We start from the raw sequence: 12,044 nt of genomic DNA on the forward strand, positions 1-12,044 counted from the left end.
GTGTTTTTATAACCTTTATTCCCCAGTTGTTCATATTTTTAAAATGCATATTACATTTGAATCTACACTTGGCAGCATTTTTATTCAAACTAACGTTGTTATTAAACATTATGTGGACATGGAGTCATCTGTTTCAGCTCCTTTATGTCGCAGTGGCAGCGGTGGGTTACACTAGGGAATGGCCTGTGTCATTTTTAACTGTCATTTACAGCCAAGTGCAGATTGTATTCAGAGGGCCTAAAATTCTCAGATGAAATTGACTGCAGCAACAGAACATATTTCATCTCAAATTTACATTCAGGAAATTGCTTAGGCGGAGCCAGAAATGCTGCTGAAACAACAAAGTCCTTTATCTGAGACAATCAAATCCTCAATCCAATAACTTTCCAATGACAAATTCTGAAAACATGCTTTTTTTTTTAATAGATGTGAAATGTCCCGAGTTATTCCAGAGATTTTACAGACAATACATTATCTATTTATTTAATAAGATACGGATTTATAATTTGAACCCACACCTTATCTTTAATCTTTATTTCACACCTTTAAGGATACGATGGTGACAGCAGAGCAATGTTCGGCATTCATCTGGGAATGGGAAAGCCCAGACTGAACACCTCTACCCATCTACCCTTGTTTTGATGCATTTCCACTTGGTACCACCTAAGTGACATCGACTCACTGATCCACACCACCAGGATCTACAGCGCTGACATTGGACAGCAATCTGCATCTGTGCAGAGTATGGTCTGAAAACCCCAAGACAACACCTCCAAATGTGAGAAAGGTGAGAGAATGACCGAGCCTATATACTTACGGACTTCAAGACACAGACTGACAGAATGGTACTGGCGAACTAATCGGACATTGTGGTGGTGGATAAACAGCAGAGGAAAGCTGATGTGGTTCATACAGCAATAAGAGAGGGGGGGCTTTTTTTTTTTTTTTTACTTGTGCACCTTTCAAAGTTTTGTCGCTCTGTAAGTTCTCTCCTTCTGCTAGAACAGCTTCATCCACCAGGCAGCCAGGAAGTCTGACTTTCTCCTTCCCTGTCTCAGCTTCCTGTTGCTAATGTCCACATATTGGCCGATAACGTCCCAACATAAAGCTTTTTTTCTTTGCTTTTTTTATACAATGAACATTTATTTTCTGGGCTTTACCGTATCTCTGGTTCTTCAATAACTATTGGATCAAAACATCCACTGGGTCACACCACATCCAGGCACTTAATTCAATCACCAAACGTAATTAGACTCATTAGAATATTTGTTTGGCCAAGCAAGGTCACAATAGTTGATTAGAAACAGAACCATGAGCAAAGACAAAAGCTCATTACAAAAGCACTGGTGTGGATACTTGCACCTTGTTTATGTCAGCCAGTTTATCTCAATGTCAATGGAGACAAAGCAAGCATAAAGTTATTTGTTACAAGGATCTTTGATTTGTAACTGTCAAAAGAGTGATGGTGACCTTGCCTGGCTGGCGGACTAACTGTGAAGCCAGGACACTAATTACCATTGTCACTCAAGTGTACTTGGATCAACATACAATCAAATAATGAGTAGAGTCAATAATGTTGTATTTACTGTGGAAGTTGGACATTGTCATTTCTGCCTCTTAATGGGAGCACTCATGTGTTAAATTACTTTTTTCTTAGGGAGAAAAATCATTAGTGAAAATCAATCAATCAACAGAATAAATTCACAATTTAGCATGGTCCACAGTGTCTAATGTTCTTACCCCAAGGAGGATTCACTTGCTCAATGTAACACAAGGCCTTTATTTATTTATCTATTTACTCTTTGTCGTTCGTTGTTTAACTTGTTTAAACAACTTAACAGGTACAGATCACTGGAAAGCAACTTTAGACTTTTTTCCTCAGAAAGATACTCTTGGTACAGAGCTTGATATTCTGACAGCAGTGGAGATGAAGGACCTGAGTCAGGGCTCTGTTTGGCATTGAGGGTGCCTCAGTCTGCCACTGAAGAAGCTGCTCAGCTCCTCTACGTTCCCGTGCAGTGAGTGAGAGGCGTTGTCTCCGATGGCTAACAACCTCCTGTACCTCCCCTCATCCACTGGGCAGCCCAGGATAGAGCTGGCCCTCCTGACCAGTTAGTTAACAGATAACGCTGGAGAATTGGCATGATTCTGACGTATAACTGACAGCTTTAAATTATTTATTTTTTATTCATTTGTGTGGGACAGTGCCTGTTAATGAACAAACATGAAATACATGCATGTAAACATGCCGGATTGTGGCCAAAGGCTAATTTCCATCCGTAGTCCCACGGGCTCAGGTCACACAGGGATCACAAAACATTGCAGAATAAAATTTACATCAAATTACATATATAAATGATCAAAAACCCTATACACAATAATCAGATTAGACTAACCCTTTACAAACTCATTCAACTAACCCTACCTTCCAGAGCCTAAAACCTGATTTGAAAAATGCTTAAAAAAAGAGGCGTAGCTTGAACACATTAAAATCTCCAATTCATTTAATTGGACTTCTTGTGTTGTGTGATGTTTAAGCAGTGCCTGCAGTTGTTCATAGAAGTCCGTTTTTGGCTGATGGAGGACGGTAGAAGCAAACCAGAGTAAAGGTCTTCTCTGCAGAGAGGGACATTTTTATTGAAACATTTTCAATTTCAGCCTTAGTTGGCACACTTAGTTGGGAACATTCCAAATGGACATATGGGCGGATCTAAAAGTTCAAAATTACTTGCTACCTTTTGGTCAACAACACTTCTATACGCACAGAAAATTAAGGTATGTTCAAATCAAGTGCGTGTGATTTCTTTTTTACAATGTGAAGGCACACACACTTGCAAATAATGACCAGGTCGAGCACCTGCGTGAAGTCTGTCAAGTTTTGGATTTGAAAATAATTAAGGGAAATTTTCCAGAACCTGCTGCAAGTCGTCCAATCACCACAACCAAGCTCCAAGATTGGGCAAAATACGGAAGTTTCCCGGCAAAAATGGGACGCTTGACAGCTATGCCTCGCGACAACTGGCGCCCAAGCCACTGCAGGCAGCATTTCTCGCTAGTCTAGTGGCAAAATTCAGCTTGGAGAGGCAGAGGAATCTTTTTTATTTTATTACAACACGGGAGATTTACGGTTTACAGTAGTTTTCCGGCCAAGACGCCCCTCTTTAAGTGTCAATTTGTATAAGAAATATGTCAATTGTTTGTGCTGTGAAAGTTTTTGTTTGTTATCAGTTTTGTGATATTGATGATTTTTTTTTGCATGCAGTGTGTGTTGCCGTGTGTTACATTTTTACAGCATATGGCATATTTTTTATATAAATTTGAGTATGATGAGGGGATAGGTTCATAGAGGTTCGCAAGTGATTCAAGTGACATGTGATGTGAACAGTGCGTCATAGCGTCTCATGCTTCAGCTCCATATCGCGACTGAACGTGACATTCGCCTATGGACAGGAGGAATTAGAGTCCTGGGGTAGGCAAGTGTTCTTATGAGGCTTCTTATTCTCTCTCAGGTTTTGGGTCAGCTTTCCCAGGAAAAAAGTATAATCTACACAATAATCAGTTTGATTGTTTCACAGAATTACTCTAGAGCTGACTATATAGAAATGTGTAACCTCAAAGAAGAATTTGCTTTATAAGGGATTTGTAAAGCAAAGAACTAAAGAGGCAGAAAATAAGTACCAGAAATACAAAAACAAATGGGAAAACATATTTTAAAAAGAAGAAAAGAAAAGAAAAGAAAAGAAAAGAAAAGAAAAGAAAAGAAAAGAAAAGAAAAGAAAAGAAAAGAAAAGAAAAGAAAAGAAAAGAAAAGAAAAAGCTAAGAAAGAATATACAATAAATAAATAAAAGACATTTGATGTGAGGGAAATTTGGAAAATACTAAATAATGCAATACAAATGCTAAAAATAGTGTGTAAGGCAAATATAGCCTCATTATAATATAACATAGGTGGCAAATAGGTATTTTCATTTATTTATTTATTTCTGACAACTCTGGATATGGATTCTGGATAAGTTTCCGAATCCATTTGATTTAAATGTACTAGTATTAAGGGAGGCAAAATATATCAAGAGGTAAACTGTGTGCAGCACGTATGCCCTTACAAAGGACGAGTAAATCAGCTGCAAAAATAAAACCAGATGAGCCTATGACAGCCCGAGCTTTTACTCAAGACCCGCCCCTTATTAAGTTCGGTTGAACGCTAGTTTCGGACTGTCAAATCGCTTTGCTAGCAACTGTTAGCCAGCGAAACTACGCTGAAAGGAATGCAAAACTAAACTGTTTCGACAGGACAGCAGGTATACTGGGATTTATCGGGCGTGTTGAAGTTATTGCATATCATAGATTCGCTTTATTCAAGTGTTTTAGCGTTAGACGAACAAGTTTGTCAAAATGAACATTGTTGTTGTTAGCCATACCTGTACCCAGTCGGCTGCTAGTAGGAGCTACGTTTAGCATAAGTAGCTAAACTCGGATGACAGTGTTTAATGTCAACTCATACTCTTTTGCTTCAAGGCTCATAATAAGTGCTTAGCTAACGATATGAAGAAATGATGCCCAGTTTAATCAGACTCGCTCATGTAGCTCAAGTAAGCTCAAGCTTCAACGCTAGCCTAACCAAATGGGTGTTTATGCTATCCCCCTATTATTATTGTCATTTATTTTATTGTGTGTTATCTTGAACAAAAATATCACAGTTGAAACTAGAAATTATTAGTAATACGCAATGCAACCAACTGAGTTTTGTCTCTACTTTTGCAATTTGCTAACATAGCTCAATTTCAACACAGTGAAGCTAACCATAGTTTACTGCAGATCTGTGGTCAATGATTGTTACGCTACTTGTGGTCTGTGACCCGGTAGTTATATTTATGTGCAGTGTTATTGGGGTGTTTAATTTAACGTTATATAGGGTTGCAAGCTCTTAAACTGTCATGGTTATGCCTTGTACTAACATGGCATGCTTATGTTTTTTTTGACAGCAGCGAATGGCCTATGCAATTCATGTCATAGGGCCTTCATAACAGTACAGCTCTACACATGAACTTAAATCCTTTCTGGAGTATGTCTACGAATACTAGCCGCAAGGTAAGGTTATTTATGTACAAAAATCACAAAATGAACCCTGTTTGAATCGATAGTTACAATAGATGTCACGTCAACAGCTGTGTGTCCTTACAAACAATAACTTTGTTAAAAATGTAAGAATAGTTCGTTTACTTTGTTGCACTACACTCATAGTTTTGTCATCGGGGAAACATCTTGTGAATGTTTTGTTTACTTTGAAGAGGTGGGTTGTTTTTTCAGACGTCACCCTCCATATTTTAAGAAGGGTGTATCCTCTTTGTGTGTGATACAAAATAATTTCCCATTTTACCCCCATGAGTCAAAACATTCCATCTCAAGTAGTTGTTAACAGCACAGTGACTGCTCAGGCATTGCTCTCACTACTCAGTTCATTTCTTTACATGCACACCATGCAATGCGATGACCAAAGTGCCGTTCTTGATTTCGGTCTGTGTGATTTATTTTTATTCGCAATCAAAACTGGTCAATTCTAATCGACTTTAATTTGGCAGCAGCAGAGGCCAGACAATGATGAACAGAGTGCACATGGGGACCACAGAAGCAGTCCAGCTCGTCTACAGTTTGGAAAAAAACAGCTTCCTGCTATTCCTAAAAATGCAGTCCCCATCACAAAGCCATCTTCAGCTACAACCTCGGTACAGTCAACCAATGGCACTCATGCCTCATACGGCCCCTTTTATTTGGAGTACTCCCTACTCGCTGAATTGTAAGTGATTTTGTTTTGGCACGACACAAAGTTCTCCTTCAACCTTATTTTTCACAAACTCTCAAAACTGTTTCCTCTCTGAATTCATCTTTATTGTTCACATGATCTGCAGTACACTAGTGATAAAGCAAAAACTCCCAGGAATATATGTACAGCCATCCTACAAGTCTGCTCTGAGTAAGACCTTTTTTTTTTTTTTTTTTGAAGCAACTGTAAAGTTTGATTATTTCTTGTTACTTAAATCTTAAAATGTGTGTCCCCCTTTCAGTGTGGTTTGGTGTCATATTTATCAGACATGGTTTGTATCAGGACGGCGTCTTCAAATTCACTGTGTATATTCCAGACAACTACCCTGATGGAGAGTGTCCTGTGAGTTTGCATGAATATTTTATGAAAAATGTATTTGTATACACATCCACTGTTGAAACATTTTTGCTTTTTATCAGGTTAATTAAATATTGGCACAGAGTGAATTTACTTGCATGATAATGTGACCTGTAAGTATTTTTTTTCTTTTATATTGCAGAAATTAGTTTTTGACATCCCTGTCTTCCATCCACTTGTTGACCCTGTATCAGGAGAGCTGGATGTAAGAAGAGCTTTCACAAAATGGAGGTACGTTAAACTAGTGTGATCACCTTCTGCACTTCTACACTATTAACAACTGTTTTGCTTTTGCAGACGAAACCACAACCACATCTGGCAAGTTCTAATGTATGCACGCACTATTTTCTACAAGATCAATACCGCCGAACCTCTTAATCCAGAGGCTGCAGTCCTGTGAGTTAATTTATACATTTTTTTATATATATAAAATATTGCCAAATTGTTTAACTTCATAATTAACTCACAAAGAAATACAACTATTCATTTTTGTATATTCTCTGAACTTTTTTTTCTTAATTTTTTTCAGATATGAAAAAGATGTACAGCTGTTCAAAAGCAAAGTTGTAGAAAGTGTGAAACTATGCAACAGTCATCTTTTTGACCAGCCTAAGATAGATGATCCTTATGCAATAAGGCATGTGATTTTTATAAAGACACACAATCTGGTCTGCTTGACATACTGTTGATATTCTGTAAATGTTAAGAATGTATCTGCATGAAATACTTTTATACCCATTTTCCTTTCCTTTCCATCCCTTTTTTTTGTTTTAGTTTTTCTCCTTGGAATCCTGCTGTCCATGAGGAAGCTAAAGAGCGAATGTTTGCATATAAAGTAAGTTGTGCAGAAGAAAATTGAGTACAGCATCATTTGGGACTTTGCACTCTTATTATTATGCTATTGAAATGTGATGTTTTAGAGACGACCTGAGGACCAGCACAAGGGAACACAAGTATCAGGACTGTCTTGGGTGAAGCCTGGATCGACTCAACCATTCAGTAAAGAAGATAGTTCCTCCCAGAGTTGAGACTGCAGTTTCATTTTCTAGCCCCTAGATGGAGGTACCAGCATCCATGCTTTGCCGCCAATATTTACATTAACTGGGTCCTTCATTGGAGGAGTTTAACTATTGTGCAGCTTTAAAAGTTGTTTTAGGGATTTTCAACCAGCTTTATGACAAGAACACTATCTTCAGTCTATAATTTGTAAAGTTATGACAGATGGATGTTGCTAGAAGGCAATAATGCAATCAAAGAATCTTTATTATTTTTTCTTTTGGTTTGGTGTTTCAGCTAAACCTTTCTATTTTAACTTGGTAGTGGTTAGTTTGAAGGTTTAAATGTTACCTGTCACAGCTAATCAACATCTACCTGTGACTGTGCAGGCTGACATGTATGTTTTACGTTTCTTTTTTGGTCATTGGTTTTTAAGGCCATTTTCTTTTACTGTGTAAAACGTTGTCTTACATAGTTTATAATATATACATTTGATTGAACGTGGAGGATTTTAAATGCGTTTGATAAAGCTTGTGTATTTTATTTTTCTTTTAAATTTGCCATTGGCTTATGACTATTAAAGATTTGTATATATTGTATGGACTATTTTCATCAAAGTTTAGATTTTTCAGCTCTTGTTGGTTACCTTCTTACCATTCTTAAATACATCTAAGGCAGGTTATTTAAGAATTAGTATAAAAGTATTTTCATAAGATTAAGTTTCATACATCTTAGTTGATAATATCAAAGACTTTGTCATTTTGAAAGTGGTTGAGGCAGATTTTCCAAAACATTGCTCACATACAACTTGTAGCCTGTTCAAGTTATTAGGCTAATGTTTGGAGGGGGAGAAGGGGTTTTCATTATCTGTTTTAAATTACATTAAGTTATGTTAGAGACAGAGCCTTAATCCTTATATATGTATGAGCAGGACAAAATCAGTGCACTTGCTGGGTACACTGTGTTGCATTCAACATAATTTAGTTAAATGTATGTGTTACAGGTGTTTCCATTACGTTTCTCTTTTTAGTCAATGAAAGAGTTAATTTCATTTGGTTTGATCATGCACTTCTCTTTGAGTTGTATGTGTGTGTGAGCTTGATTAAAAGACTTTGCAGTTATTCATACTCTGCCATCTTTGTGATTCATTAAGGGGTCATCTTTATACGTGATCATGACTAATGTAATGGTAGTATTTTGAGTCACATGCACTGTGGTTCAATAAAGAAAAGAATGATCTGAAGGGACTATGCCAAAACGTTATCTTTGATGAATAAATATTGGAATCTAGACATTGGCTGCTTGAGTGTGCCATGCAACTTTTTTGATTTTTGAGCATTTTAAACATTTTTCTTTCTGATCCTTTGTTTTTTAATTCATTGGCGACATCTTAAAGTTGTTAATAAATCCAAAAAGTAATGAAATAGGAATATTATTGACCAACAATCAATATAATGGCAAATATTAATGGGAAATTTTCTTCCGGAACCCACCATGGATGTATGTGGGAACCCCCTGTGGGAGAGGTTTCGGGAACCCCAATGGTCTCGCGTAATTGTAATTTCCCTGTTGTATGTTACCCACTAGATGGCAGTAGGTACCCGCTGTACGGCGCACCTGTGGACTTCAGTCGTGTTTGAGTTGAAGCAGGACCTCGGTCCATGTGCGAATGTAAAGCCGCCTCTGATTGGCTGTGGCTTGGACGCGGCCATCTTATGCGCTCGATCGACACCAGCGTACTTAGTAATAAATAAATTACATCCACTTTACAGGACATTGGACGTGGAAACAGATCATTTGTGTCCCTGCGACGAGTTTTTTCACAGTTTAATTAAAGGTTGAAAAGGCATAACTGAAGTCCTGTAGATGGACCATTTGGGGCGGAAGTCAGGAATATGCAAATAGCACGTTATCGCAGTCACGTCAGCAGCAGCGCGGAGTCGCTGTGCCGTGAGTACAACTAAACACAACTTCGCCGATAACACCAACGATCCGTCGACACCTGGAGGAAAGCACTTTAGGCTTTGTTTCAGGTGAGTCAAATTACTTTTTGCTTTGCCTTTAGAGACATGTCGTTGAGTTATGTGGGTTTATTTGAGCCGAGAGCGGAGCTGTCAAATGTGACAGTCGGAGTGTGCTCTTGGCCCCAGCTGTCTGATGACACACGTACCGCCTTGCTGACTCCGGATCTTCCCGTCAGAAAGAAGCCTGTTGTGTGGGCCAAAGTTTAATGCAGGACCCAGTACTTTGCACCTAGAAACATAGGCTTTTTTTGTTGAAGGAAAGCGCACTGTTACCAGTGTGATGATGTAAATAACAACTTGTGATTTTCTTGTGTGGTGGTCCTGAACTGACAGCGACTACAGCCGACCTACCTCAGCACAGCGCACAACACGCTGGACACGGACTCCGACTGTGGGTTGACAAAATCATTGTGAACTGAGAAACTTGTGACTTATGTGAACGAATGGCGACCTTCCCATCCCTCTCGCCTCCATCTTCTTCAGATAGGAAGAGTCACGACACCTTTTAATCAGGGGCTCCCAAATAGGATCTTGCAAGCTGCCCATAGGCATGAGCAGCATATGTGATTAGTGTTGCAACTTTAAAGAGCGAGCTTTTATTCCGCTTCTTTGTTTCCATCTACTTTCTTTAAATCAAGTGGAAATATATGAAACGCGTCATAGCCTGTGCCTTGTTGCGCTCATGGGTAGCCGAAGCCATCGAGGATGAAGAGGACGCCCGTGAGCTCGGCAGTGCAAACTTAGCCTATGTGTTTTATTGTCGGAGGACCTCATTAGGTATACTTTATTTTACTATACCATGTTTTAATGTTTTGCCTGCATCCCTCAAAACTGTAACGTTGGGGAACATTTTCGATTCCATCAGTAATCTGCAACTTGTGGTTTTGCATGAGGCTCTATGACTAGTGGAAGTTGGCCTGGCAAAATCCTGGTTTAGTCCTGGTTAGTTTGGGTCAGATCTAATCTGGAGTCAGCCCTTGTTTAGTCATAATTTGTCTGTCAGGGTTGGGCGAAATTATCATTAAAGTGATAGTCTGGAAGTCTAAATATTTTACACTTTTTCTAAAATGTGCAAAATCGACCCCCTGGTTTTGCATTTTGATGTTAAATTATATATTAGTTTTTGTAAAGTCCCTCCTTCCCGGATTGCAGGGACTAATCAGTGTCTAGTATCCTCCCGCGTTGACCAATGAGACGAGCGTTTCCTGTGAACCAGCCTGTCAGGTCCAATCAGGAGGGGAGGGGGAGGAGCTTGATCATCTACTTTTGAAAATTCTGTTCCTGTTCTCCTCATTTTGCAAAACATTTGCTTTCTGGCTAAAGAGGGGAGGATTTAGATGTTTTTCTCCTCCACATTTCACTCTATCTCTCCCCGCTTTGTAAACTTACAGACTTTCACTTTAATATTGAATTGCGATGTAATTCCTGGATCCTGTGACGTTCTGCTATTTTAGAGAGATCGTCCTATCATGATTGAGTGCTCTGTTTAGTGCATATCTATGCTCAAATACAGACACCTTTAGCCACTCTTTCCTGCTATTGTTAATATCTATCATACTCTGTGTGCAGTGTGTTACAGAGGGATAACACCGATGATGATACTGAAGTGGGAACTTTCAGAAGTAGCAAATGGCTTTAAAACATTGAAGATACTAAGTGCACTGTGCACCTGAATCATGTAAAATCAAAATTGTGATCTGGGCTCTGAGCAAATTGTATTTAGAAGGATGATGTATTGCACACCCATACTTGAAGTTAAGATTTGTATTTTGGGGGAGAAGGACTGCTGTCATTGGATCCTTAAGGCTTCAGACCTCTGGCGTTTATATATTTTTTTACATCAAGACAATATCACTACTACAATGGTGTGAAACGTATTGGTCATTAGCATTCCATGGATTATTAACATAGCACAGACAGGTGTGACTCACTTAAAGGTCATAATATAACAAAGAGACCTAGCAGGCTTCTGTTCCAGGACCATTTTCTCAATTAGATGATGGTTCTGGGATCTCAGCAGTCCAAGAAAATCAGATCAACTGCTGGTCACTTTGTCTTTGAACTTTCTGTGTTATTCTACAGTCTTCTTCAGTGTCTCCCAGAGCTGCAACTCACAAACTACTGGAACATAGAATAATCTCAGTATCAGTCGTTCAATTATCTTATCCATGGAACAAAATAATAGTATAGCAAAGTATTTCAAGTCTGTATTTTCAAACGATTTTGCTCTTATGTATTCTTAAAGTGCATCATCAATATAAATACAAATTCAAACAGTTCTGTGGTTTGGGCAGACACAACATGCTTTTAAAATACGCATGTCAGGTGCATAGGAGACGAAGGAGCAGTCCGATAATATTCCCATTATCGGGCATGAATCTAATCAAAACGTGCAATAAAGGATTCAAGATTCAAGATTTTTTATTTGTCAAACCATGTGAATGGTTTGAAATTATGTTCCTCTCATCCTTGATTGTGGAGCGGGGGGAGGGGGAAGAGGGGGAAGAGGGGTGGGAGGGAGGTTAGGGAGTTCAGCTTCCCGATGGCCCTGTGTACGAAACTGTTCCTCAGTCGACTGAAACTGACCCGTAGATTCCGCAGTCTCCATTGATTTGTGTTATGACATCTGATCACAAACTTATTCTGTCACTATTTACGATTTTTCTGTGACTTACATTATACAGGTTTAGAGGCATAAGAAATGACCAATAAAATGCCCAAAACTGGAATATATCTATGATATTTCTGCCCTGCCAGATAGAAGTAATTGTGACTGACACCCTTGTCATAGTTGAAATGATCAAATTTTAAAGTCCTTTTTGCCAAATAATTGTTTCTTGTGCTC

General features: G+C 38.6%; 3 protein-coding genes across 4 annotated transcripts in view; 2 read left to right on the top strand and 1 right to left on the bottom strand.

Moving 5' to 3' along the window:
- Window positions 1-12,044, bottom strand: part of LOC306961672 (uncharacterized protein) — a gene marked incomplete at its 3' end in the record, with an annotated part of 428,593 nt that overhangs the window by 35,286 nt on the left and 381,263 nt on the right. The window lies entirely within an intron of this gene.
- aktip (akt interacting protein) lies at window positions 4,182-8,174 on the top strand. Of its 2 annotated transcripts, none has more exons than XM_079555381.1 (10): window positions 4,182-4,299; window positions 4,984-5,089; window positions 5,581-5,795; window positions 5,908-5,972; window positions 6,064-6,164; window positions 6,322-6,410; window positions 6,477-6,575; window positions 6,709-6,816; window positions 6,954-7,014; window positions 7,100-8,174. In XM_079555381.1, the coding sequence occupies exons 2-10, from the start codon at window positions 5,042-5,044 to the stop codon at window positions 7,205-7,207; spliced, it is 894 nt and encodes a 297-aa protein (XP_079411507.1). In that variant the 5' UTR covers window positions 4,182-4,299; window positions 4,984-5,041; the 3' UTR covers window positions 7,208-8,174. The 2 variants fall into 2 exon arrangements, with proteins under 2 accessions (XP_079411507.1, XP_079411508.1); XM_079555382.1 differs by having other exon boundaries at window positions 5,584-5,795; window positions 7,100-8,173.
- Window positions 9,021-12,044, top strand: part of chd9 (chromodomain helicase DNA binding protein 9) — a 50,099-nt gene continuing 47,075 nt past the window's right edge. The window contains exon 1 of the mRNA XM_079554478.1: window positions 9,021-9,208. The gene's annotated coding sequence lies outside the window, so the exon portion shown is untranslated. The remainder of the gene's footprint in view (window positions 9,209-12,044) is intronic.

Source organism: Gobius niger, assembly GCF_951799975.1.
Source record: "Gobius niger genome assembly, chromosome: 4".
Taxonomy (NCBI): Eukaryota; Metazoa; Chordata; class Actinopteri; order Gobiiformes; family Gobiidae; genus Gobius; species Gobius niger.